At 47.9% G+C, this 27,873-nt stretch overlaps 1 protein-coding gene across 1 annotated transcript in view; it reads left to right on the top strand.

The window, feature by feature from the left end:
• Nucleotides 1-27,873, top strand: part of LOC138261343 (BOS complex subunit NOMO1-like) — a 369,916-nt gene that overhangs the window by 66,435 nt on the left and 275,608 nt on the right. Inside the window, exons 10-12 of the mRNA XM_069210191.1 lie at nucleotides 5,801-5,906; nucleotides 16,948-17,098; nucleotides 19,243-19,420. Coding sequence (XP_069066292.1) covers nucleotides 5,801-5,906; nucleotides 16,948-17,098; nucleotides 19,243-19,420 — 435 coding nt within the window. The remainder of the gene's footprint in view (nucleotides 1-5,800; nucleotides 5,907-16,947; nucleotides 17,099-19,242; nucleotides 19,421-27,873) is intronic.

The raw sequence follows: 27,873 nt of genomic DNA, 5'->3' as shown, positions 1-27,873 counted from the left end.
CTCCCTTTGTAAGCCCACTTGCTCCTTGCTGCTTTCTCTTCCCCATATTAAAGTTCAAGAAATAAACATGCGAGAGGGAAAGGAAAGTCCAACTGGAGGAGGACACACCCTCTATCATCGCAACTGACAGTCAGGAACCCTGGCCCCCGACCGGGGATCCCCCATAATATGTGAATGGGCCTGTCAATTAAGCTGACCAGTTGGAGGCCTGCGGGTATCACTTCCCTAGGGGTAGTCAGAAGCTAAGAGAGCAGTATGTAGGAAGATAATTTCTTTTTGGCATGGTTACCTCCACTTTTAGCCTGCTGTCAGTGTGCTTTGACTGTGTTCACTGGGATCCTGCTAACCAGGATCCCATTGACTGTGCTCTCTCCCTCTAAATTTGGTTGTTCCTGACTTAGTACACCCCACAATTGGTGCCCCCGTGTATGTCACCAGGATATGGTACCTAGGTACCCAGGGCATTGGGGCACCAGGGGTTCCCCATGGGCTGCATCATGTATTATGCCCCCCATGGGAGCCCGTGCAAAATGTGTCTGCAGGCCTGCCATTGGAGCCTGTGTGAAAAGGTGCATGCACCCTTTCACTACAGGTCACTGCACCAGGTCACTGTAAGTCACCCGTATGGCAGGCCCTCCTAGCCTAGAGGGCAGGATGCAAGTACCTGTGTGTGGGGGCACACCTCCATGAGCACAGGCGCCCATACGAACTCTGACTCCATTTTCCAGGACTTCGTGAGTCCGAGGAAGCCATTTTACCCGTGTACTGGACACAGTGTCCACCTACATAATGGTAACTCCGCACCTGGGCATGTTTGGTATCAAACATGTCGAATCATACCCCAATACTGTTGCCAGTATTGGATGTATGATTCCATGCACTCTGGGGGCTCCTTAGAGGACCCCCAGCATTGCTCCCACCAGTTTTCTGGGGGTTTCGGGACAGCCCTTACTGCTGCCACCCCACAGACAGGTTTCTGCCATCCTGCTGCTTAGCCTGCTCAAGCAGAGGAAGGCAGAACAAAGGATTTCCTTTGGGAGAGGGAGCAACACCCTCTTCCTTTGGAAATAGGTGTAACATGGCTTGGGAGGGGTAGCCTCCCCAAGCCACTGGTATGCTCTGAAGAGCACATTTGGTACCCTTGTTGCATAAACTGGGTTGCACCAGTCCATGGACCCCTGGACAATGGAAAGTGGAGTGACCACTCCCCTGTTCATCACCACCCCAGGGTTGGTGCCCAGAGCTCCTCCAGGTGGCCACTTGAGTCTGCCATATTGAATCCAAGGTGGACAGAGGCCCCTGGGAGAATCTGAGTGGCCAGGTCAGGTAGGTGACGCCACAGCCCCCCTCCTGATAGGTGGTCATCCTGCTAGGTGACCAGTTCTTCATCCTGGGCTATTTAGGGTCTCCCTGTAGGGTGGGTCTTTAGATTTGATGTGCAAGATTCCAGCAGGACTCCTCTGCATCATTTACTTTGTCTTCTGGCCACTGGGACTGCAACTGGACCCTCCAGGAACCGACAATCTGCAACTCCACCGACTACTCTGCTCTGCAACGTTGTTTCTCCGGCTCCTTCCAGCCAGCTATGCATCCTCTGAGGGCACTGCCTTCAGCCTGCACAAGAAGGAATCTCCCCAGGAGTGAAGGAGTCACTCCATTGCATCTGCAGGCCCCAACTGCAACGACGACCGGCTGCGTGGAACTTTTCTCCTCTGGAACTGCATGGATACTGCATCACAGGTGGTGGCCTGGAGTGGTCCCCTTTGTCCTCTCTACCAGCTATCGAACTTGGGAAACGGTAAGCCCTTGCCTTTCCTTGCAGGACAGCACCCCTGGGCACCGTGACGTTGCAGCTACCAAGGGTTGTTTGCTCTTCTTTCGAGGGATCTTTAATCTCCGTGTAGCCCCAGTTTCCAACGCTCTTCCCTGCAAAGCACAATCTCCTGCCTGCTGCTCCAGTGACGTGGGGCTCCTTGCCAGGTGTGCTGAGTGGACCTCACTGTGACTCCTGTGCCTGCTGCCTATGAGTTGCCTGTGGGGGCTGCATCCTTGTCTTCTGACTCGCCTCACTGCTTAGGGTCACCCGGGACTCCCCTCCTTGGGTTGAGTCCCCCTGGACCTTCCTGGCCCCTGGCAGCTGTACAACTCTCCATCTGTGACTCTTGCCTTTGCACAGGCTTGTTGATGGTTTTTCCTCACCACAGACTGACTGCAACTCTTCTTCTGACGTGGAACATCGTCTGCATCACTTGTGGAACTCTGCTCCTGTGCTGCATAGCTGACTGCTTGTCTTCACAGTCGACCTGGTCCTGCATTTTCAAAAGGGTGGGTAGTGGCTCCTGCCCCAACCAGACACTCCAACTCGAACTGGCCTCGGCCCCCTTCCTTTGCAGGTCCTTTTCTGTCAGGATCCACCTTTGGTTTCTTCCAGTCTTGCTTGGGTTTTGCACAGTCCTTTTCCAAAGTTTACCTGTGGGTTTGGGGAAAAACAAGTACTTACCTCTTTTCTCCTGGATGCTGGGAGGCACCCTGGTACTTACCTTTTGGGGTTCCTAGTTCCTCCAGCTTCCCTCTACAGATTCCACTTCCTGTGCGTGGGACTGACTTTTGCATTCCACTTACTTTGTATACGGTTTGTTTGGTCTCCATTATTTACAGTTATTTCACTGTTTTCTATTGTTTTCTATGCCAGTCCCCGAGTTCTAATGTGTATATAATGGTGTGTTTACTCACCTGCCAGTGGGAAATTGCCTATGCAGTATTTTAGTTATTATGTTAGCATAATAAAATACCTTTATTTTTGTAACACTGTGTGGTTCTTTCATGTGTGTGAGTGCTGTGTGACTACAGTGATATTGCATAAGCTTTTCATGTCTCCTAGTTAAGTCTTGGTTGCTCGTCCACAGCTACCTATAGAGAGCCCGGTCTTTCTAGACACTGCCTACACCTCACTAATAGGGGCTACCTGGTATAAGGTGATAACACTATAGGTCCTCACTACATACCAGGCCAGCTTCCTACTCAGTCTGCCTGCAAAAAAAGGTTGTGTGCGATTGGTGGCAGCTTTCAAAGCCACCAATTACATACTCGGCCCTACAACATGAACGGTCCACCTATCGCCAACCCTTGGTGGGCGTGGGCGTGGCCGGGTCCGGCATCCCACTTCCTCCACCCCTCCCCCCAACCCCAGGTTACCCCCAGTGCTATGGCACCTTGGTAATCCTAAATTGGGAGAGGAGCTAGGGCAGAACAGGTGTAGAGAATAACCAAGCAGGCGGGACAGGCCTGACAACAGGTCTGCAGGTGCAACCAATAGCAATGCACAGTCAGTGGAAGGCAACCAATCGAAGGCAAAGGAGGGTGCCGGGGTGGGTAGTCAGGACAAGGAAAAGAACAAGACACCAGCAGGTGGGGATGTTCCCGCTAGAGCTTGGAATGGTGGGGCAGTACTGAGTGGAGGAGGCTCAGGAAAACCAGTGAGGGAGTACATCCAGTGGCGTAGCGTGGGGGGTGCAGGGGGGGCCGGCCGCACCGGGCGCAACATGTGGGGGGGGGACTCGAGTGCTAAAATCCACGGGTTAGGGGGCGCAAATTACTTGCCTTGCCCCGGGTGCTGACAACCCACGCTACGCCACTGAGTACATCAGACCATCGTCTGGTGACCCACCCATAATGGCAAAAGAAATGGACCTAACCTGCCTTATTCTACTGGCATTTAAGGAAATGATTTGGAGTAAAGAATTTATTGACATATTCTCGCTACTCGAGGTATGCCAAGTGGGGTTGTACCTAACAATCCAAGATCAGAAAGAGGAAGAAAGGAGGGGCAAGCTCAGACCAAGGGTAGAGAGGTCTATAGAGAACTGGTTAAGGGCCTTCCGGACCTTGGCCTATGTGTTTGTAGAAAGGTTCCCAGAGAGGGCAGCCACACTCTTCCTCCATGAGCAGAGAGTACATGTGCACAGCTGAAATAGCAGGGTGGCATGTGGCTGCAGTACAACAGGGTTCTGGGAAAAAATGCAGATCTGGCCTGTCATCGAGTGGGACCAGCAAGATGTGGAGGGCTTTACCGATCATATGGAGGCCACCAGGGAGGGCGTTAGTGCGAGAGACCATAGCTTTCACGCATCTGGGCAGAGAGGAAAGTCCGAAGGATTTGCACAGGCCAACAGGGCGAAGGCACGCACGGGGAGCCGGCAGAGGAAGTCCCCAGCGACAGCTTGCTGGAAGTATGACACGGATGTCTGCAAATGATGACAAGCTTGCAGGTTCCGCCATAGCTGCAGCTGCTGCGGGGGTGCGCACCCGGCTATTGATTGTAATAAAACAAAAGAAAAAAAACAAAAAAGCGAAAGGTTCAGCCGCAGCAAACGACACAAGTGGCACAAAATAGCTGGCGGACAATGCACTTGCGGCCCTGACGTGACCTTGGGAGCAGCCCAAAGTTCTGGTGGTAGGGGGAGGAGCCTAGTAGCAGCCAAACGCTGATACCTGACGTATTGGCCATTGTAGAGGAGGCTGTGCATGACCACAGGCAATAGCAGGTTTAGCAACCTTTCAGATGAGAGACACATGACTTGGAGGGATGCTGTAGGCGTGGAACATATTTATGACCACTTGATGCGATGCAAATGCACTATGTAATGCCTAATGAATGTGATGTAATAAACTGCGTCCATCTGTACTCCAACAGAGCCTCCCATCATATTATTGTGGAGAGGGAAGGATGGAGATATAGTCATGTGTTCGAGAATAGCTGAGCGGGAGTTGCTCGCACGTATTGGGGGGTGGGGGTTAAGAGCGTGCCAGGACTTGTTTAAAAGGGCTTACTCACCAAGCGACGTGAAATGAAGATGGAAAATTCACGGGGGTGGCCCAGCCGTGGCCGGCTGCAGATGGCCCGCTCTTCTCCCGGGCGCGTCCTGCACAGCGGGATGCCCTTCACCGCTATATAGCGTGGTGCTGCAGTGTCCACACCTCCACTCCAAGCCGCTTGTCACGGAGTCAATATGGGACTCGCAGCCACAGTTATCAGAAGCGTTGTCCCCCCCTTAATAGTTATTGTTATGCTGTGTGGGTTGATGACACCCGAAGATGGGAGACAGCGTTGTGGGTCGCAGGAGGGCTAATGGCACTTTAGCAAGTCGTTGTTATAATTGTAACAGCCCTACCATCCCTCGTCAACTGCTGGCTTGAAGTAGTTTAAAATAAAAGTTTAATTGATTTATTGGAAGTCATCACTCGTCAGAGTTGACCAGAAGTGCTCTGGACGCGTGAGACAAAAATAGTAACATCTTTTAGCATTGGACTTCTGGTTTCTGTAGTTCTGGGATTTTGGTGGGTATTTCATTGCATCTTTAGACAGGAGTCTTTTTTCCATCTCTTTCGTAATCGTCATCATATGTCATAATGGTAACCTTGGTGTGTTATTACAGTTGAGGGTTACGGGTGTCTCACTTGCTTCTGGTTACCTTGGACTGAACTTCTTCATCGTGTTTCTGGTGTATACATTATACTGCATTTTCCCTGGTGTGGAGCGCAGGTACAGTCTACTTTGGAAAGTCGCGATGGCTGCTTCCAAAGTGTCCATGTGTAACGTAACTGTGATCATGTAAAGCGCTCCAAAACCTTCAGGTGGAGTTCGCAATATATAAAACTGCAAAAAAGTGCATTTCCTTAAATTTCTTTCGATAAAACCAGCCTTACCGGTCTTTAGTTTGGTAAGGTAGCCTGTGTTCTTGTTCAGCGGCTTTTCTCAAATTGTTTTACATGTCGGTTTCTTTGTGTGCGTTTTTATTAGCCCGTTTTCCACGTCATGGGGTTCTCAGTGACTGGCCGAGTTTTGAATGGTCCTGAAGGAGATGGAGTTGCTGACGCTACCGTGACCCTGAACAGCCAAATAAAAGGTAAGCTGCAATTGGTGCAACGTTTTCGTATCCCTTTCCGAATAAATCCGTCGTCCTCGTATTGCCACTTGTCCAGATAGTTTCTGTACTGACTCGTATTGTGATGCGAAGAGGAGCTTTGACTTGTTTCGAATTCAAATATAAAAAGAAACACTTTTTATGCAGTCAGCACGTACAGTTTTACCATAGTGCGTTCCAGTAAAAATGTTTACTCTGTTACCATCCAAACGTTCAGAATTACATGTGCAGTGTTGGACTGTGATCGATGCTTAATTTGTAATGGCATGAGTGGCGGGGCCCATAGGTGTGCTATTTGCATGTCAGAGCGCCCATCACCAAGGCTGCGCAATCTCCAGTCCACCTCCTGCTTTATTCCGCTACCTGACACTCCCTTCCACTTTATTTTACTCGTGCTGGTTTTCGCTTCCTACTTTTGAGATGGGTTTTCCATCTTTTTCTTTTTCCCTTTCCCGTGTGAATTTTCCATCTCTCGCTATGGGGATATATCTGATGCGATGGAATAAGCGCCCTCCCCAAAAATGCGTTTCGGTGGCCTCCATCGGCTCAAATTAAGCACTGATTGTGCGCAGAAATAATGTCTGAACCAGTTGTACGGTAGTGCTTCAAAATATACCGAACCTTTCCACATCGGTCAGAATGCTCTGCCCCGGCCCCACACTGCATGCCTCATTATTGTACAACCTGTTCCATTGAATCTAGATTTGGACTATGCAAGTCCCTCCTATATACCCCGTCCTGCAATTCTCTATTAAGACCCTTCTAAATAGCTCGCCCTGCAGTTCCCTATAAGCCCGTTCTATATACCCCGTCCTGTAGTTCCCTGTAAGTCCCTTCTATATACCTCAACATGCAGTTCTCTGTGAGCCCATTCTATATACCGCCTCATGCAGTTCTCTGTAAGCCCATTCTATATACCTCCTCCTGCAGTTCTCTGTAAGTACCTTCTATATACCTCCTCCTGCAGTTCTCTGTAAGTACCTTCTATATACCTCCTCCTGCAGTTCTCTGTAAGTACCTTCTATATACCTCCTCCTGCAGTTCCCTGTAAGTTCCTTCTATATACCTAGTCATGCAGTTCTGTGTAAGTACGTTCTATATACCTCGTCCTGCAGTTCTCTGTAAGTACCTTCTATATACCTCCTGCAGTTCTCTGTAAGTACCTTCTATATACCTCCTCCTGTAATTCTCTGTAAGTACCTTCTATATACCTCCTCGTGCAGTTCCCTGTAAGTTCTTTCTATATACCTCATCATGCAGTTCTGTGTAAGTACATTCGATATACCTCACCCTGCAGTTCTCTGTAAGTCCCTTCTGTATATTCCTCGTCCTGCAGTTCCCTGTGGCAAAACACCAGACCCTCCTGTAGGAGGCTGGACTGGCTTGTAGTGAGTACCAAGGGGTACTTGCACCTTGCACCAGGCCCAGTTATCCCTTATTAGTGTATAGGGTGTCTAGCAGCTTAGGCTGATAGATAATGGTAGCTTAGCAGAGCAGCTTAGGCTGAACTAGGAGACGTGTGAAGCTACTACAGTACCACAAGTGTCACTTGCACAATATCATAAGAAAACACAATACACAGTTATACTAAAAATAAAGGTACTTTATTTTTATGACAATATGCCAAAGTATCTTAGAGTGTACCCTCAGTGAGAGGTTAGGAAATATACACAAGATATATATACACAATAGCAAAAATATGCAGTATAGTCTTAGAAAACAGTGCAAACAATGTATAGTTACAATAGGATGCAATGGGGAAACATAGGGATAGGGGCAACACAAACCATACACTCCAAAAGTGGAATGCGAACCACGAATGGACCCCAAACCTATGTGACCTTGTAGAGGGTCGCTGGGACTATTAGAAAATAGTGAGAGTTAGAAAAATAACCCTCCCCAAGACCCTGAAAAGTGAGTGCAAAGTGCAATAAAGTTCCCCTAAGGACAAAGAAGTCGTGTTAGAGGAATAATGCAGGAAAGACACAAACCAACAATGCAACAACTGTGGGTTTCCAATCTAGGGTACCTGTGGAACAAGGGGACCAAGTCCAAAAGTCACAAGCAAGTCGGAGATGGGCAAATGCCCAGGAAATGCCAGCTGCGGGTGCAAAGAAGCTTCTGCTGGACAGAAGAAGCTGAGGTTTCTGCAGGAACGAAAAGGGCTAGAGACTTCCCCTTTGGTGGACGGATCCCTCTCGCCGTGGAGAGTCGTGCAGAAGTGTTTTCCCGCCGAAAGAACGCCAACAAGCCTTGCTAGCTGCAAATCGTGCGGTTAGCGTTTTTGGACGCTGCTGTGGCCCTGGAGGGACCAGAAGGTCGCAAATTGGACCAGGAGAGAGAGGGGACGTCGAGCAAGACAAGGAGCCCTCTCAGCAGCAGGTAGCACCCGGAGAAGTGCCAGAAACAGGCACTACGAGGATGCGTGAAACGGTGCTCACCCGAAGTCGCACAAAGGAGTCCCACGTCGCCAGAGACCAACTTAGAAAGTCGTGCAATGCAGGTTAGAGTGCCGTGGACCCAGGCTTGGCTGTGCACAAAGGATTTCCGCCGGAAGTGCACAGGGGCCGGAGTAGCTGCAAAAGTCGCGGTTCCCAGCAATGCAGCCCAGCGAGGTGAGGCAAGGACTTACCTCCACCAAACTTGGACTGAAGAGTCACTGGACTGTGGGGGTCACTTGGACAGAGTCGCTGGATTCGAGGGACCTCGCTCGTCGTGCTGAGAGGAGACCCAAGGGACCGGTAATGCAGCTTTTTGGTGCCTGCGGTTGCAGGGGGAAGATTCCGTCGACCCACTGGAGATTTCTTCGGAGCTTCTGGTGCAGAGAGGAGGCAGACTACCCCCACAGCATGCACAAGCAGGAAAACAGTCGAGAAGGCGGCAGGATCAGCGTTACAGAGTTGCAGTAGTCGTCTTAGCTACTTTGTTGCAGTTTTGCAGGCTTCCAGCGCGGTCAGCAGTCGATTCCTTATCAGAAGGTGAAGAGAGAGATGCAGAGGAACTCGGCTGAGCTCTTGCATTCGTTATCTAAAGTTTCCCCAAGACAGAGACCCTAAATAGCCAGAAAAGAGGGTTTGGCTACCTAGGAGAGAGGATAGGCTACTAACACCTGAAGGAGCCTATCAGAAGGAGTCTCTGACGTCACCTGGTGGCACTCGCCACTCAGAGCAGTCCAGTGTGCCAGCAGCACCTCTGTTTCCAAGATGGCAGAGGTCTGGAGCACACTGGAGGAGCTCTGGACACCTCCCAGGGGAGGTGCAGGTCAGGGGAGTGGTCACTCCCCTTTCCTTTGTCCAGTTTCACGCCAGAGCAGGGCTAAGGGGTCCCCTGAACCGGTTTAGACTGGCTTATGCAGAATTGGGCACCTCTGTGCCCAACAAAGCATTTCCAGAGGCTGGGGGAGGCTACTCCTCCCCTGCCTTCACACCATTTTCCAAAGGGAGAGGGTGTCACACCCTCTCTCAGAGGAAGTTCTTTGTTCTGCCATCCTGGGACAAGCCTGGCTTGACCCCAGGAGGGCAGATGCCTGTCTGAGGGGTTTGCAGCAGCAGCAGCTGCAGTGAAACCCCAGGAAGGGCAGTTTGGCAGTACCAGGGTCTGTGCTACAGACCACTGGGATCATCGAATTGTGCCAACAATGCCTGGATGGCATAGAGGGGGCAATTCCATGATCTTAGACATGTTACATGGCCATATTCGGAGTTACCATTGTGAAGCTACATATAGGTAGTGACCTATATGTAGTGCACGCGTGTAATGGTGTCCCCGCACTCACAAAGTTCAGGGAATTGGCTCTGAACAATGTGGGGGCACCTTGGCTAGTGCCAGGGTGCCCTCACACTAAGTAACTTTGCACCTAACCTTTACCAGGTAAAGGTTAGACATATAGGTGACTTATAAGTTACTTAAGTGCAGTGTAAAATGGCTGTGAAATAACGTGGACGTTATTTCACTCAGGCTGCAGTGGCAGGCCTGTGTAAGAATTGTCAGAGCTCCCTATGGGTGGCAAAAGAAATGCTGCAGCCCATAGGGATCTCCTGGAACCCCAATACCCTGGGTACCTCAGTACCATATACTAGGGAATTATAAGGGTGTTCCAGTAAGCCAATGTAAATTGGTAAAAATGGTCACTAGCCTGTTAGTGACAATTTGGAAAGAAATGAGAGAGCATAACCACTGAGGTTCTGATTAGCAGAGCCTCAGTGAGACAGTTAGTCACTACACAGGTAACACATTCAGGCACACTTATGAGCACTGGGGCCCTGGGTTACCAGGGTCCCAGTGACACATACAACTAAAACAACATATATACAGTGAAAAATGGGGGTAACATGTCAGGCAAGATGGTACTTTCCTACACCTCCTCACTAGTGTCCTGTTAATGAGCCCCATTATTCGCGTCCCCCGAGTTCATGTTATCGGCTGGCATGCAAACTCTAGGGGCGTAGCTTCAGGGTTTTTTGGGATGTTATCCACCACCAGTTTTACTGACCAACCTCCTGGCTAACCTCCGGGGTTGATAAAATTGCACCATTACTAGTTTGAGCCTGAGGGTCAACTAAGAAATGGGGATTTGCCAGAAGAGTCAGATTTGCCGCCTGAAATTTCCCCAGTATTTCCTCTTTTTTTTTGTGCTATATTTTGGGCCGCATTAAGTAGCCTGACTTCCTGAGAGAAATAGTCCGAGCTTATAGGTTTACCTTGTTACCCACAATCCCAAGGGGCCTGTAAGATTGAGCCCACCTGAGACCACGAGCCCCTCGTGCTTGTGCCCACAGAAGCACAGGCCCTGGTTCTAGTTGAATTCGTTCATATCTATAATAATAATAATTAAGGAAAGAGTAACGGATTCCCGTCTTTCCTCGAGCAAAGAATGGAGCTTTACTTCTTTAACCTGTTGGATGCGGGCGTTGGCCACTGGCCGACGCCCACACACCCTCCCTGGTGCGGGTCACGACCAGTGGGCGACACCAGGAAGGGTATTAATAAATCCTCGGGTGCGTCGCACCCGAGGATTAATTTTTTTTTAAACCTTCCCCCGGGAGACACGGAAGCTTCCGTGTCTCCCCCCGCCCCCCACCCGCCCCTTTGTGACGTCAGCGCGCCGCGATGCGCTCTGACGTTTCAAAGGTGTTTTCCCCATCAAAGCAGGAAGCAGCCATGCGGGCGCTTCCTGCTTTGATGGGGAAAACGGCCTTTCCCACGTTCGGGAAGGCCTCGTAAGAAAGGGGAGACTCTCCCCTTTCTTACGAGGCCTTCCTGAAAGTGTTTCCTGGCCCCCAGTCGTCGGGGGGCCAGGAAACACTTTCAGGTTTCCTGGCCCCCCGATCGCAGCACAGCTGCTATCGAGGGGCCAGGAAACACTTTCAAAAGGCCTCGTAAGAAAGGGGAGAGTCTCCCCTTTCTTACGAGGCCTTCTGAAAGTGTTTCCTGGCCCCCGCTCGCAGGAAACACCACTAGACGCCAGGGATTTCACTTTGGGGGGGCGGCCCCCTCGGAAAACGGCCCCCCCCCCGGGCATATTTTTTTATAAAAAAAAAAGGTAGGTGCCCCCAGGGGAATTTTTTATTCCCCCCCCCCCCAAAAAAAAAATGACAGGGGGTCGCCCGTGGGCAGGGTGACCCCCTGTGGGGGCAATATTTTTTTTATTTAGATGTTGTAGGGTTTCCCTGGGGGCCATTTTGGCCCCCAAGGAAACCATACAACAACTAAAAAAATATATATATATATATAGATCTATATATATATATCTATGTAGATAGATATATCTATGTACATTGATATATATCTATAGATCTATATATATATCAAAGATTTATAAAGCACGCTACTCACCCGTGAGGGTCTCAAGGCACTGGAGGGGGGGACAGGGGGAGGGAAAGGGGCTGGGAGGTTCACTGTTCGAAAAGCCAGGTTTTGAGGCCCTTCCTGAAAAGAAGTAGGTTTTGGGTCTTGTGAAGGTGGGTTGTGAGGGCGTTCCAGGTTTTGGGTGCAAGGTAGGAGAAGGATCTGCCCCCGGTGGTGGTGTGTTTGATGCAGGGGACAGAGGCGAGAGAGAGGTTAGCTGAGCGGACGTTTCGTGTGGGGGTGTGGAAGGTGACTCTCGTTGAGGTAGGCAGGGCCTGTGTTGTGGAATGATTTGTGTGCGAGGATGATCCTTTTGTCAGTGGGGAGCCAGTGGAGGGATTTGAGGTGTGGAGAGATGTGTTCGTGTCGGGGGAGGTCGAGGATGAGTCGTACTGCTGAGTTCTGGATGCGCGTAGTTTGCGCTTGAGTTTTAGAGTGGTGCCGGCGTAGAGGGCGTTCCCGTTATGAAGCCTGCTGCTGATGAGTGCGTGAGTGACAGTTTTTCTGGTCTCTGTGGGGATCCATTTGAATGTTTTTCAGTATACGGAGTGTGTTGAAGCATGAGGAGGTGAGAGCGTTGATTTGTTGGGTCATCGAGAGGGAGGAGTCTAGGATGATGCTGAGGTTGCGTGCGTGGTTGGCGGGAGTGGGCGCAGGGCCTAGCGTGGTGGGCCACCATGAGGGGTCCCAGGTGTTTTTGTGTGGGCCAAAGAGGATTATTTCGGTTTTGCTTGAGTTGAGTTTCAGGTGGTTGGCTGTCATATATATATCACTTTTGTCAATATGTGTGTGGTTTCCCTGGGGGGAAAAGGGTCCGACTTGTCTAGTAGCAGTTTTAGTGCCATAAAGAAGCGCAGAAGGTTTATATGCCTACTGCAAAGAGCAAATCTGTATTTTATGTAAATAGCTGAGTACATTAGTAAAGTCAGCCATTACCTGCGCTATAATACCAATTAAATGTATGTGCGGGGTGGAGGGCGGCTATGGAGAGATGAAGGGCACTTTTGCTGGGTGGTAATGAGGGAATCCGAGGAGGAGGAGGGAGTGGGAGCACCAATAATGATTGTTGGACTGGGCGCAGGAGGTGCTAAAGACTGTGACGAATGGTATGTGACAAGGTGTTTTTTGAGTGTCTTGAAAGTACGTGCTGATTGAGGGAAGAAGCGCAGGTAAGGTGGCCTCTACTGTTGCACGTATCTCACACACCCCATCGATTTTGTGACTGTCTACGTAGGCTAGTGTTTTAGAGCAACAGTTTAGCCAATAGCAGAGATGGCATCTTGATGGATGACTGCTGCCTGCACTCAGGTTATAGAGGACCGCTCTGACATAGGATCAGAGACTGAGACATCAGATACTGAGACAGCATCTGAGGGATAGGACAATGGCGCAGACTCTGGGAGTGATTTTTCAGTCAGAGGTGTCCCATTCGATAACTCCTCTTCCAGTACATTATGAGGGAGGTGATGAGGACAGTCCTGCTGTCCCTTCGCAAGCTGTTCGTGCAACTGGGTAATAGTCGGTTAGGCCAACCCAGAGAGCAGGTGAATGCGGCGGCAAGGAGAGAGAGTGAGAGAGTGAGAGAGTGAGAGAGTGAGAGACCCAGACCCATTCGATAACTTCTCTTCCAGTACATTATGAGGGAGGTGATGAGGACAGTCCTGCTGTCCCTTCGCAAGCTGTTCGTGCAACTGGGTAATAGTCAGTTAGGCCAACCCAGAGAGCAGGTGAATGCGGCGGCAAGCAGAGAGAGAGACCCATTCGATAACTCCTCTTCCAGTACATTATGAGGGAGGTGATGAGGACAGTCCTGCTGTCCCTTCGCAAGCTGTTCGTGCAACTGGGTAATAGTCGGTTAGGCCAACCCAGAGAGCAGGTGAATGCGGCGGCAAGGAGAGAGAGAGAGAGCCCCATTCGATAACTCCTCTTCCAGTACATTATGAGGGAGGTGATGAGGACAGTCCTGCTGTCCCTTCGCAAGCTGTTCGTGCAACTGGGTAATAGTCGGTTAGGCCAACCCAGAGAGCAGGTGAATGTGGCGGCAAGGAGAGAGAGAGAGAGAGAGAGAGCGCTCTCTTGGGAGCTCTCCAATTTAGTTCAGCCCCAAATTCCACCACCCAAATCATATTGTGGAGACATCAAAATTATCTATGGCGAAACAAACTGGTTTTGTAAGGCAGGCACCTGTGTTTTTGGTCCTGGATTCGGCGGCCATATAGAGAAACACACTAAACCCAAACATTTCTGGAAACTAGACATTCGGGGGAGTCCACAGAGGTGTGACTTGTGTGGATTCCCCAAAGTTTTCTTACCCAGAATACCCTGCAAAGCTGAAATCTTGGGAAAAAAACTCAATTTTTCTTGCATTTCTGTCACACAAACTACAGGAATATGCTGGGATCCACAACATTCCTACCACCCAGTGTCTCCTCACCTGTCCTGATAAAAACACTACCCCACTTGAGTGCCTACACCTAGTGCTTGTGCCAGGAATGGATCACCCCAGGGTCAACAGCTGCCTCACGTAAGGAGCATCATTGACCGTTGTGTGATCTATTCCTGTCGCGGGCACCAGGCCTAACCACACAAGTGAGGTATCATATTTATCGGGAGACTTTGGGGAACGCTGGGTGGAAGGAAATTTGTGGCTCCTCTCAGATTCCAGAACTTTCTGTCACCGAAATGTGAGGAAAACTTGTTTTTTTTAGCCACTTTTTGAGGTTTGCAAAGGATTCTGGGTAACAGAACCTGGTCAGAGCCCCACGAGTCACCCCATCTTGGATTCCCCTAGGTCTCTAGTTTTAAAAAATGAACAGGTTTGGTAGGTTTCCCTATGTGCCGGCTGAGCTAGAGGCCAAAATCTACAGGTAGGCACTTTGCAAAAAACAGCTCTGTATTTTGTAAAAAAATGGGATGTGTCCACGTTGTGTTTTGGGGCATTTCCTGTCGCGGGCGCTAGGCCTACCCTCCCAAGTGAGGTATCATTTTTATCGGGAGACTTGGGGGAACGCTGCGTGGAAGGAAATTTGTGGCTCCTCTCAGATTCCAGAACTTTCTGTCACCGAAATGTGAGGAAAACGTGTTTTTTTTAGCCACTTTTTGAGGTTTGCAAAGGATTCTGGGTAACAGAACCTGGTGAGAGCCCCACGAGTCACCCCATCTTGGATTCCCCTAGGTCTCTAGTTTTCAAAAATACACAGGTTTGGTAGTTTTCCCTATGTGCCGGCTGAGCTAGAGGCCAAAATCTACAGGTAGGCAGTTTGCAAAAAACAGCTCTGTATTTTGTAAAAAAATGGGATGTGTCCACGTTGTGTTTTGGGGCATTTCCTGTCGCGGGCGCTAGGCCTACCCACACAAGTAAGGTATCATTTTTATCGGGAGACTTGGGGGAACATAGAATAGCAAAACAAGTGTTATTGCCCCTTATCTTTCTCTACATTTTTTCCTTCCAAATATAAAAGAGTGTGTAAAAAAGACGTCTATTTGAGAAATGCCCTGCAATTCACATGCTAGTATGGGCACCTCGGAATTCAGAGATGTGCAAATAACCACTGCTCCTCAAAACCTTATCTTGATCCCATTTTGGAAATGCAAAGGTGTTCTTGATACCTCTTTTTCACTCTTCATATTTCAGCAAATGAATTGCTGTATACCCAGTATAGAATGAAAACCAACTGCAGGGTGCAGCTCATTTATTGGCTCTGGTTACCTAGGGTTCTTGATGAACCTACAAGCCCTTTATATCCCCGCAACCAGAAGAGTCCAGCAGACAAAACGGTATATTGCTTTCAGAAATCTGACATCGCAGGAAAAAGTTAGAGTAAAACATAAAGAAAAATGGCTGTTGTTTTCAGCTCAATTTCAATATTTTTTTATTTCAGCTGTTATTTTCTGTAGGAAAACCTTGTAGGATCTACACAAATGACCCTTTGCTGAATTCAGAATTTCGTCTAGTTTTCAGAAATGTTTAGCTTTCCGGGATCCAGCATTGGTTTCACACCCATTCCTGTCACTAACTGGAAGGAGGTTGAAAGCACCAAAAATAGTAAAAATGGGGTATGTCCCAGTAAAATGCCAAATTTGTGTTGGAAAATGTGGTTTTCTGGTTCAAGTCTGCCCGTTCCTGAAAGGTGGGAAGATAGTGATTTCAGCACCAGAAACCCTTTGTTGATGGCATTTTCAGGGAAAAAAACCACAAGCCTTCTTCGGCAGCCCTTTTTCCCCATTTTTTTTGGAAAAAACGAAATTTTCACTGTATTTTGGCTATTTTCTTGGTCTCCTCCAGGGAAAACCACAAACTCTGGGTACCATTAGAATCCCTAGGATGTTGGAAAAAAAGGACGCAAATTTGGCGTGGTTAGCTTATGTGGACAAAAAGTTATGAAGCCCTAAGTGCGAACTACCCCAAATAGCCAAAAAAGGGCTCAGCACTGGGGGGGGGGGGGGGAAAGGCCCAGCAGCTAAGGGGTTAATATGGCGAAAATTAAGTGAGGGTATTAAGAGAGCTTCGCATTTTCTTGTATTTCCTCTGAGCTGGGCTTTCAGAAACTGGTTTTGCTGTGATAGATGGTGTTTGATGTTCTCTGAAGAACATATTTTTTAATTCCAGTCAAATTAAGTAGATAGTTATTTTTATATTGGACTTTGCATTGTGCACAGCAGTGCTTGAGTTGTAAAATAAATAAGTAGATAAATGTCCTCGAGGAAATAGATTTCTTACTAGCCCGCCCCCTGGTTTGCCAAATACCAAAGCTGCCTAGTTTCCCCCATCACGTCATGTCCCTTTTTTCAAAACCCTACGCTTTCCACTCTTTATATCACTTTTCCCGGTTCTTTTCCAGCTCTGTTTTTTCTCTCTGTCGAAGTTTTACGAACTTTATCTTATTCATTACTTCTCCTTTTTCTCTGTCTTGCTCTGGGTCAAAAACTGAGGAAAAATAAACCTTAGGCTTGAAAAACGGAAGCTTGTTCCCACCACCTGCGACCCCCGGAAAAAAAAATAAGCACTGGAGTCTGACCTTGGTGTGTAGTATTGATGCTACAGCGAATCGGTGCGAAGGGGGAGGAATTGGTTAAGTTCCTGGTCTATGACTGGGAGACCAGAGGGTGTTATGCCATTAACCCTTTAGCTGCCCTTTGAGAATAACTCCTTGTATCTGTGTTTGCTGTGCCACAGTGACCACGAAAGCAGATGGTTCCTTCCGCCTGGAGAACATGACAGCAGGAACCTACATCATAAAAGCCCAGAAAGAACATATATTTTTTGATACAATTACAGTAAAAATTGCTCCGAACACACCACAGCTGGCTGACATTATCGCAACTGGGTAAGACTATATATTTTCTTAAAAACGTACACGTCTGTTGCCAAACTACTGATTAATGAGTAGAATTTACTATATTGCTGTAGGAAATAGCTGCTTATAGATAGCAGGTTCTAGGTAGCACTCCTTCGTAAATTACTTAGTTTAGTAGGAAATATGCTGGCAATGCCATTCCCATGTTTGTCAGATGCTATTGATTATATGACCTGCAAAAAGATGAATTTCGATGTGCATAGTTAGTCTTTTTTTATAACTGGAAACGATGCGTTCCTTTTCGAAATACACTTGATTTGAACTGATGTATAACATTCAAGAACTTCTGTTGCGTGACTATTTAATGCACCTTGAAGCATCCAAACTTTTTCAAAGATATAGCAACCTAACTGTATCCAAGCGGCATTTCGCTCTTTGTAGTCTGATTCGGAGGTCTCAGTGCCCTGCTGCCACTTAAGATGCTCACGTTTCCAAGGTAGGTCCAAATGGGCTGGATCCGTGCCAGATTTTTAGGGTCTCCTCAGGAGTTGATTTACATGCATTGAAACCGAAAGGCACTCTCTTATGGTAACTGTCCCGAAAATCTACAGCAAGCAACAAATTGATGGAAGGAGTACCACTGGTGATCTATTGGGCCCACATACCAGTCAGCTCTTTTTTTGACCACTTTGCCACTCTAGAAAGAGAGCAGCTATAAACAAATGGGCCTTGGTCCTGCTCCAGTTGGAACATGAACTGCTACTGAAAAGCCGGCTTGGTCTGGCCCTGCTGGTGCTTTGTTTTATTCCAAAATAATCTATTTGAAATAAATTATCGTTCGATATAATTCATCAGCTAAGAAAATAATTCATTAATTAGACCCTGTTGTTTGTTATTTAAAATTAAAAGCTTTACATTACACGTGAGAGGGATAAAACATCCCTGTCTGTTCATAATTGGAATATTGCAGGTCTGAAGATTATAAACAGGATGATTTCTGCAGGTCAGTTGTCTTTGTAAGACCTATGAAAGTTGGAGGTGACTTCCAGCAGCCTCGTTATGTACATTTGGAAGTCCTTAAAATATGTGGGTTTAAGTCGTTGACGTCCAGCTTGTAAATTCCTAGAGTCCTGATTGCCCAACCGCCGTGTGCATTCAGTCCAAACCATTTCAAGTTTAGTTTTGTGCTGCCAAAATGCCAAAAGAACAACAACTGTAAAGATAAAAATCACACCTCCTTAATATGCATCTTGAGTCATCTTGTGTAATATGACACATTTATTTGTGAAGAAAACTTTCAGCCGTTGGGGCATCTTGGCACTGAATAGCAAATGTTTATTATTCTCAAACTCAATAGTACTCATGGTATCTACCGCAGAAGGGTAATAGGCTGGGTGTACCTCTGGAATTTGAAACTGTTCCCATGAATGCTTCCCTTGTTAAAAGCTTCTTGCAGTTGTATGACTTCTGCCAGTCAAGTTTCCAGTTTGCTTGTAATGCCCTTGTACCTGAGAACCAGCAGCACCAAAGCTGCTGTAGTGACAGAGGTATGCTGGAACTAGTTAAGTATGAGGAAATAGTGGTAAATGGAATTGCTCAGCAGCTTTTTCCAGCGCGGTGGAATATCCACATTTCCACCTAGGGTGGAATACGCTAGTAGTGGGGCAAGGTCCTGCCGCCACCACATGCATGGTAAATACTAAGGCCTTGGGTCCATGAATGTCACATGGCTTTTTCACCAAGTTTGATGGCCACCCTATGACTAATCAGGCTGACCTTACTTCTCTGCCAAAATAGCCCCCCAACCCCATGCCTAACCCCATCCTCCCAATCCTGTCCACCCTCTCCAGTTTTAAGGTCGCTGCGAGCATATTTGCTGCAATGACCCATGACCTTTTCTCAGCTGCAAGACCACTGTGTATATTGTGTATGGGGGCATGAATTCTGAGGGAGGGTTGGCACAAGCTGATTTCCTGCGGGTCCTTTCCTTCTGTGGGTAGCTTAAAACTGAGCCGGACCCTTCAGTTCCACATTTCAGCTAAACCCTATGCTCACCCTTAGCCTGTAACGTTCACCTTCTTTTCAAAATATTGGCGCTTTTTAAAATGTGTGTATTTTGCAACAGTGAAGACTTGTGCAACCAAATATAATCACAATATTATTTATAATTCTAGATTCAGTGTTTGCGGGCAGATCTCAGTATCCCACTTCCCAGAAACCATCAAACAGATCAACAAATACAAAGTAACCTTAATACCCCATGACAAGGAAAGAACCTCTTCTCTTATAACCGAGACCGATTCTCTTGGAGCTTTTTGTTTTAAGGCAAAGATGGGTTCTTATGACATTCAGGTAAGAGAAAGCTGAAGTCAGTTGTGTAGCAACAACATGTTTGAAATCTAATTTTAATACATTGCAGTTTGATAATTTGTTGCCTATATTTTCCTAACTCTCAAGATCGAGATGTTTGGCTGTACCCTATTTGAAGTGATCAGTCTTGTATTGTTTCTGTTTCACCTGGCTAGCTCTCCTGTTTGAACCTAGTTGGGAAACCTGTATTAAGTAAGCTGGTGTGGAAAACTGCTGTAAAAGGTTTGGTACCTTTAAGAAGTTTGAAACCTGCCTTTTGGTGTAGTCATGCATATGCTAGGCCATGCTCCACTTGTAACTTTGGCCTTAAAAGGTGATACCTATTTCAGTGTTTCTTCTTAACAGTAGGTTCGGGAAGTACTGTGAATCAGTTCTTTCTTCTATTTTCACTTGAGTCTCGCTTGTTACGCTGTACATGTTTACACAAGACACCTGTATGGATTGAATGTCAGTTGCTATATAGAAATATTTATATGAGACATCCAGATATTTGAGTGTTGTTTCTTCATTCTCTAGGTTTATGCAAGACAGCTGGATGGATTGTCAGTTGCTACCTAATAGTTTTTATAGAAGGCACTCAGATGAGTTGTCATTTGTTTCTTAATATAGGCACCTGAATGTGTTGTGTACCATTTACTAAATTACACAGGTTTACTCAATGCATCTCGATGGGTTGAGTGTCATTTGCTGTTTTATACAGATTTATAAGCACAAGGCTGTTGGGGGCTCTCGGGTGGACACTTAGCCCCAACAACCATTGTACCAGGAGGCGCTGATGCCAGCGCTGCAAAGGGCCACAGTCATCTCCGCAGCATGAGAGCTCAAAGCTGTTCGGGGCCGCAGGGGGGGACTTCTTGCCCCAGCAACCATCGCCCCAGGAGGCGCTGACGCCACCCTCAGTTCTACAAAGCGCCACATGCATCCCAGCAGTGCCGGAGCACAAAGCTGCTGGGAGCTGCCAGAAGAGGGTGGGGGGGGGGATTCTAGCCCTAGCAACATTGTTGGAGGAGGCGCTGACGTCACTCCCAGCACTACAAAGTTCCACATGCATCCCCGCAGCACAGTACGCACCAGAACGAGGCCCATGCCAAGGGTGGGCCCGTCCATACCTGTCGGAGCCCAAAGGTGGCTGGGACACCCCTCTTGGTTTCTGTTTCATAAGGTACTGTTCAAGCATCTTTCTGTGTGTTTGTGCCTGTATTTCTCTGTGTCTGGTGCTTCTGTTGCTTGTTGCCTGTGCTCCCTGTTCGGCTGAGCCCATCTTCTGGGACAAATGGGGAAGAAAAAATAAGCTTCTTGGTGGACAGCTTTCCTCTATTGCCCCCTCCCCCTCAATATGTACTTCCATTGAAGGATGCTGAAGAGGGCTATGGGGGTCTTAAGCACAGAGATCGCCCTTCCTGAGAGAGGGATTTCCTTGAATTTGCTATTGGGTTCAGCCCCACCTATACCAGCTCTTGAGTTTGTGGAACCCTCGTTGCACCTGTCTTCTGGCCCAACTTCTGTTGTCAGCTTTCCTTTTGTTGACCATCAGCATTCCTTTGTCGACCGTCAGCATTCCTTTTGTTGAAGGAGCTTTCCCTCCGGACCACCCAGGGTCATTAATGGAAGTCCTTTACATCATTTGCCAGTTTGCAAGAGGTGTAAGTGGGGTCTTTGTAACAGTCACAGGGGTGCATCTGACCTCATTGACCAGGTATGTCAAGCTACAACATCGAATCCAGCTTCCTGTGTACCAACCAACTCCTCTTCTGCTGTTTCCTCACCGCCCCCTGGGACAGGGTGCCCGGAGGAGAGGGTCCTTAGCTTGTCTCCTGTTGAGCACCTTATGGTTAACTGTTGTTCCGAGTTCAAGAAGCTGTTCCAGGCTGAGCTTCTGGTTTTAGATTCTCTTCAGAAGACTCTTCTGGACAATGTGAGGGGTGTGATAAAAAGCTTGCTTGCACCTATATGTTTTAGGCTGGAGACTGATGAAGAACTTTTAACAAGTGTAAGGGCAAGTTTTGTTATTACTACTGTTATTCAACCTACTATGCGTTTGCAGGGGGCTGGGGGGGGGCGGGTTGCCAAATCATCCTATGACACTGCCTCGTGATTCTGGCTCAACCTCTGTTCACCCCTGGGATACTCAGGAGGCCGACCCTCTCCCAGCTTTGCATTGTGTCCCATTACATCTTTGTCCACAGGATGGGGTATCCGAGCCCAAGGAGTGAGGGTGATCCTAACACCTCAGGGGGAGGCCCAATTGTGGCTAGGTCTTTCAATTCTGCATGGGGTGTACAACATTAACGATCGGCCATGGTTGCCAACTCTGCTGGCCTCCAAACTATCCAGCCTTCTGTGGAAACCTTTTACTAAAAACCTATCACAGTTTGGGGGCAGAGGGTTGCATAGTAGAGGAGTTAGAAGCCCTAATTTGGATGTGATTAATTTACCACCCCTTCTCGCTCCCCGTATGTTGTAGTAGTGACCAATTTTGCCATCCTTGACCTTGGGATCAGTTGAGTTATCAGCCTAGTTAAGGAACAAAGTTTTGCACTGGTTACAGTCCAAGTCTATCTTTCCAGTCACTGGCGTAGACTATTTCTTGATGACACGAGGGGTGAGCTGGATTGGCCTGTCTAGAAAATCCTTTGATGGGGATTGTGTCATAATCAATTTTAGGCACCCCAGTTTTGCATGGGACATTCTGTGGAATGCACTGTCTTATCTGTCGAAGGGGGTAGCATTTTGCTTCTTCCCCTAGGTTTCTTCTATCGACATCTATCCAAGGGACTGATCCTCAACCTTCTAACCCCCATCCTTATGCAGGTAACCATTCTTTCTCCCTTTCACTCTCAAACAGGTGGTATGCTCTGAATTTCTTGCTGGCGGTAGATTGACTTTCAGATGGAGTGGTCACTCCCTATACTCATGGCCCAAATGTGTCTTTAGCTGCTGTTAATGCCTCTGTTCCGTATAATTATCCTAGCACTGGGACACCTTAGTTCAATCTGATTAGAAGTGGTTATGTGGCCTGGTTTAATGGAACATCTTGGGACTTCAGAATAAGTTAACTTCCCCAGACTTGCTTGATATTACCCTTACTGCCCATATAATCTGTATACAGAGAACTTAGCGGGTGGACCCTTTGCATGTTGGTGGTTTTTCCTCCCTATTTACAGCAGCAACACCGTCACCTGCTTGTCGAGCTAAAGGGGGTTCACAGATGATGACTTCCAATTTGCTGCCTGCCATTAGAATATTTGTCATGTCTTCTACTTATTATCAATTTCCGTTATTGTCTTTTAAGGGGGGACTGACTTGATTATAATAAATTTCTGTAATAATGTTTTCGTCTCCACCCCTTGCAATGTCATTAACGCACTGGAAGCTGACTTAGATGAGTTTCTGTTGCTACCAAACTCCACCTGCCCAGTTAATGGGCTGGTGATTTTAACATCCAAAGATGTAGCCATCCAGTAAGACAGGTGTGTGGTTTTACTAATTGGGAAATGGGGTGGGGATGGTGGCTGGGGGGAGGGAACCCCCTCGCTTCCAACAAAGTGCATAAGTTAAGGGTTTAGGCACTTCGATTCACAAATCTTTTGCTGCTGGAAGACCTTAACTTCATAGGCAAACCACAGATTGACATATATTTGGAGAGGGGTGCACACTCTACAATTAATCATTTTTTTAATTAACTCCACTGGCAACCATTTAGTCTCTAACTTCAGGGTCAAACGAACTGCAGTAAGTGACAACAATCCGTTAGTGGTACTTATGATTCTTCATGCCAATTGCCTTGTAGCTTTCAATGGCATATCAAATATTTTCCCAGCCAGACTGAATAGTGTACGCATTAGATGGTCGGATTTGACCCTGTGGGAGTACTGCAGAGGTTGATAACTTTGAAGGCAAACAAGTTTGATCTTTGTTTAGCTCCTGATGTGGATAATACTGGTTTGGTCTCTGCCTTGGAGTCAGTTACTGGGGCGCTTAATTCCCTTTTGTTGTAGCCTGCTAGGACAGGGTTGTCTGAAAGACATGTTGGTGTAATCACACCTGCATGCAGGCCTCTAAAAAGTTGATGGCTGTCCTACACCATGTCCCAAGAGACTATTCTGTTATTAAGCCTGTTAAAAAGTATTACAATGAGGCGTTAGCCTTGAGGAAATGGGAGCTAAGGGAAAAGTCCTGGTTAAATCTGGTCCAGACAGCCGTGACAAATGGCCACATTCTGATTTTGGAATACTGTAGACACACCGTTTCTCCAAAGCGATTCTATGCCTGAATTAACATCATGTTTCTTTACAAACCTGGGTAGAGCACTTTGAAAGGATCTTTGACCCCTTGGCTAATAACGAGGAACAGTTCACCTCTTTAGTCCTGGAAGAAATAGAAATGAGTTCAGCTCTTAAGAGCTGTGTGCCCCTAGACTTTTCCATGCATGAGGTCCTTGATGCTGTGAAAGGTTGCGCCAAAGGGAAAGCTCCCTCTAGGTATGGGTGGGCTATGGGGCCAATTTGGACTTATCTTCAACGTGGCGACTGTGGGTTCAGTACCTTCTACATGGGATACATCCATAATTGTCCCCATTTTTAAGTGCTCCCCCTACCCCAATTTCCCTGCAGGATTTATCTGCAAAACTCCTGTGCAGGGTTGTATTACGGAGACTGGAGGACTGGGCAACCAATAATTCCATTCTGTCTGAGGTCCATTATGGATTTGGGAAGGGACTTGGGACGGTGGAACAATGTCTAAATCTCAAGCTACTGATTGGGAAGTACACAGAGGCGAAGCCAGAATCTCTACTTGTGTTTCACTGACCTTAGCAGCACCTTTGATTTAGTGGACCACTCAATTCTGTGGCATACTCTGCTTTCTTATGGGGCTCCTGAAAATATTGTTTGTCTCCTTGCTCAGCTGTCGTCAATCTTTAAGCCAGAACATGATATGGCCCCAGTGGAGAACTTAACCCTTCTTTTAAAATTAGGCACTGTGTGAGACGAAGGGGTGGGCAGTGTGTTGGCCCCATTTCTATTTTCAGTTTTTTTTAATGGTGTAGATGAAATTCTTTGGTCCTTGCAGGCTGATGCTCCAATAGTTGCTTGTCGCCAGGGCCCCGTTCTTCTGTATGCAGACGATTCTGTCCGCTTGTCTAGGAATGCTGTCAGGCTGCAGCGATTAAAGGATACCTTAGTTGAGTTTCTTGGAATCTAAGAAATTAAAGAACAAAGACTATTATAATATCTTGTGGTTAAACACCACAGAAGGTTAATCCTTTTTTTTGGAGGTCACATCTATTACAAAGGTTAAGTCTGTTTGTTATCCTATGATTCTTTTCTCTAGTAACAGTTCTGGGGCCCAACACATACAGAACGCCAGACTCCAGATGAATAGAACGTGCAAGTGTGTGTTTAGGTTTTCTTGTAAATTTGGCTGCCACCCTATTAGGGATACGATTACCATCTATAGAGCGAGCTCATAAGTTGCAGCTGCTAATCGTGCAGGTTTGTGGGGTCACATGTCTAGTAGCCCCTTGCAGCCTGAGGAAAACTCCTTTCTAAGGCTTCTTCTGTGTACCCCCTTGTATGGAAATGCCTCCTTGGCATGGTTACCCCCTGACTTTTTGCCTTTGCTGATGCTATGTTTTGATTTGAAAGTGTGCTGAGGCCTGCTAACCAGGCCCCAGCACCAGTGTTCTTTCCCTAACCTGTACTTTTGTTTTACACAATTGGCACACCCTGGCATCCAGGTAAGTCCCTTGTAACTGGTTCCCCTGGTACCAAGGGGCCTGATGCCAGGGAAGGTCTCTAAGGGCTGCAGCATAGCTTATGCCACCCTGGGGACCCCTCACTCAGCACAGATACACTGCTTGCCAGCTTGTGTGTGCTGGTGAGGACAAAACGAGTAAGTCGACATGGCACTCCCCTCAGGGTGCCATGCCAACCTCACACTGCCTATGCAGTATAGATAAGTCACCCCTCTAGCAGGCCTTACAGCCCTAAGGCAGGGTGCACTATACCATAGGTGAGGGCACCAGTGCATGAGCACTGTGCCCCTACAGTGGCTAAGCAAAACCTTAGACATTGTAAGTGCAGGGTAGCCATAAGAGTATATGGTCTGGGAGTCTGTCAAACACGAACTCCACAGCACCATAATGGCTACACTGAAAACTGGGAAGTTTGGTATCAAACTTCTCAGCACAATAAATGCACACTGATGCCAGTGTACATTTTATTGTGAAATACACCCCAGAGGGCACCTTAGAGGTGCCCCCTGAAACCTTAACCAACTACCCGTGTAGGCTGACTGGTTTTAGCAGCCTGCCACACTCGAGACATGTTGCTGGCCACATGGGGAGAGTGCCTTTGTCACTCTGTGGCCAGTAACAAAGCCTGCACTGGGTGGAGATGCTATCACCTCCCCCAGGCAGGAGCTGTAACACCTGGCGGTGAGCCTCAAAGGCTCACCACCTTCGTTCCAGCACCACAGGGCACTCCAGCTAGTGGAGTTGCCCGCCCCCTCCGGCCACGGCCCCACTTTTGGCGGCAAGGCCGGAGGAATTAATGAGAAAAACAAGGAGGAGTCCCTGGCCAGTCAGGACAGCCCCTAAGGTGTCCTGAGCTGAAGTGACTCTAACTTTTAGAAATCCTCCATCTTGCAGATGGAGGATTCCCCCAATAGGGATAGGAATGTGACCCCCTCCCCTTGGGAGGAGGCACAAAGAGGGTGTACCCACCCTCAGGGCTAGTAGCCATTGGCTACTAACCCCCCAGACCTAAACACGCCCTTAAATTTAGTATTTAAGGGCTCCCCTGAACCTAAGAATTTAGATTCCTGCAACTTAAAGAAGAAGAGGACTGCTGAGCTGAAAAACCCTGCAGAGAAGAAGAAGGGCTTTGGGCCCAGCCCTACCGGCCTGTCTCCCTCCTTCAGAAGAAAACTGCTCCAGCGACGCTTTCCCCAGGACCAGCGACCTCTGAATCCTCAGAGGACTGCCCTGCTTCCAAAAGACCAATAAACTCCCGAGAACAGCGGCCCTGTTCAACAAAGACTGCAACTTTGTATCCAGAGGAGCAGATTTAAAGACCCCTGCAATCCCCGCAAGAAGCGTGAGACTTGCAACACTGCACCCGGCGACCCCGACTCGACTGGTGAAGAAACAACACCTCAGGGAGGACCCTCCGGCGACTCCGAGACTGTGAGTAACCAAAGTTGTCCCCCCTGAGTCCCCACAGAGACGCCTGCAGAGGGAATCCCGAGGCTCCCCCTGACTGCGACTGCCTGACTCTGAAATCCCGACGCCTGGAAAAGACCCTGCACCCGCAGCCCCCAGGACCTGAAGGATCGGAACTCCAGTGCAGGAGTGACCCCCAGGAGGCCCTCTCCCTTGCCCAGGTGGTGGCTACCCGAGGAGCCCCCCCCTTGCCTGCCTGCACCGCTGAAGAGACCCCCTGGTCTCCCATTGACTCCCATTGGAAACCCGACGCTTGTTTGCACACTGCACCCGGCCGCCCCCGCGCTGCTGAGGGTGTACTTTTTGTGTGGACTTGTGTCCCACCCGGTGCCCTACAAACCCCCCCTGGTCTGCCCTCCGAAGACGTGGGTACTTACCTGCTGGCAGACTGGAACCGGGGCACCCCCTTCTCTCCATTGAAGCCTATGCGTTTTGGGTACCACTTTGAACTCTACACCTGACCGGCCCTGAGCTGCTGGTGTGGTGACTTTGGGGTTGCTCTGAACCCCCAACGGTGGGCTACCTTGGACCCCAATTTGAACCCCGTAGGTGGTTTACCTACCTGCAAGAACTAACATTACTTTACCTCCCCCAGGAACTGTGAAAATTGCACTGTGTCCACTTTTAAAACAGCTAAATGTGTTTTAGGTAAAAAGTATATATGCTATTGTAATTATTCAAATTTCCTAGAGTACTTACCTGCAATACCTTTCAAATGAGATATTACATGTAGAATTTGAACCTGTGGTTCTTAAAATAAACTAAGAAAATATATTTTTCTATAACAAAAACCTATTGGCCTGGAATTGTTTCTGAGTGTGTGTTCCTCATTTATTGCCTGTGTGTATGTACAACAAATGCTTAACACTACTCCTTTGATAAGCCTACTGCTCGACCACACGACCACAAAATAGAGCATTAGTATTATCTCTTTTTGCCACTATCTTATCTCTAAGGGGAACCCTTGGACTCTGTGCATACTATTCCTTACTTTGAAATAGTGCATACAGAGCCAACTTCCTACACCCCTCCTCAACACGGTCTTCTGTTATTCAAAAGGAAGTGGGGTTAACTCACCTGGAAGACACATTGCTACTTAAACATATTCAACTGTGGCGTTCAGTATGTGCCAAACCCAAGACAGAACTTACAAAGTCAATCATACGGGATTGTTTAACGTTAGATTATTGTTTACACATCCCATGGTTGTCCT

The sequence above is a fragment of the Pleurodeles waltl genome, chromosome 10, assembly GCF_031143425.1.
Source record: "Pleurodeles waltl isolate 20211129_DDA chromosome 10, aPleWal1.hap1.20221129, whole genome shotgun sequence".
Lineage (NCBI taxonomy): Eukaryota > Metazoa > Chordata > Amphibia > Caudata > Salamandridae > Pleurodeles > Pleurodeles waltl.
The sequence above is the reverse complement of the archived record's forward strand: the minus strand, read 5'-3'. Positions and strand labels throughout refer to the sequence as shown.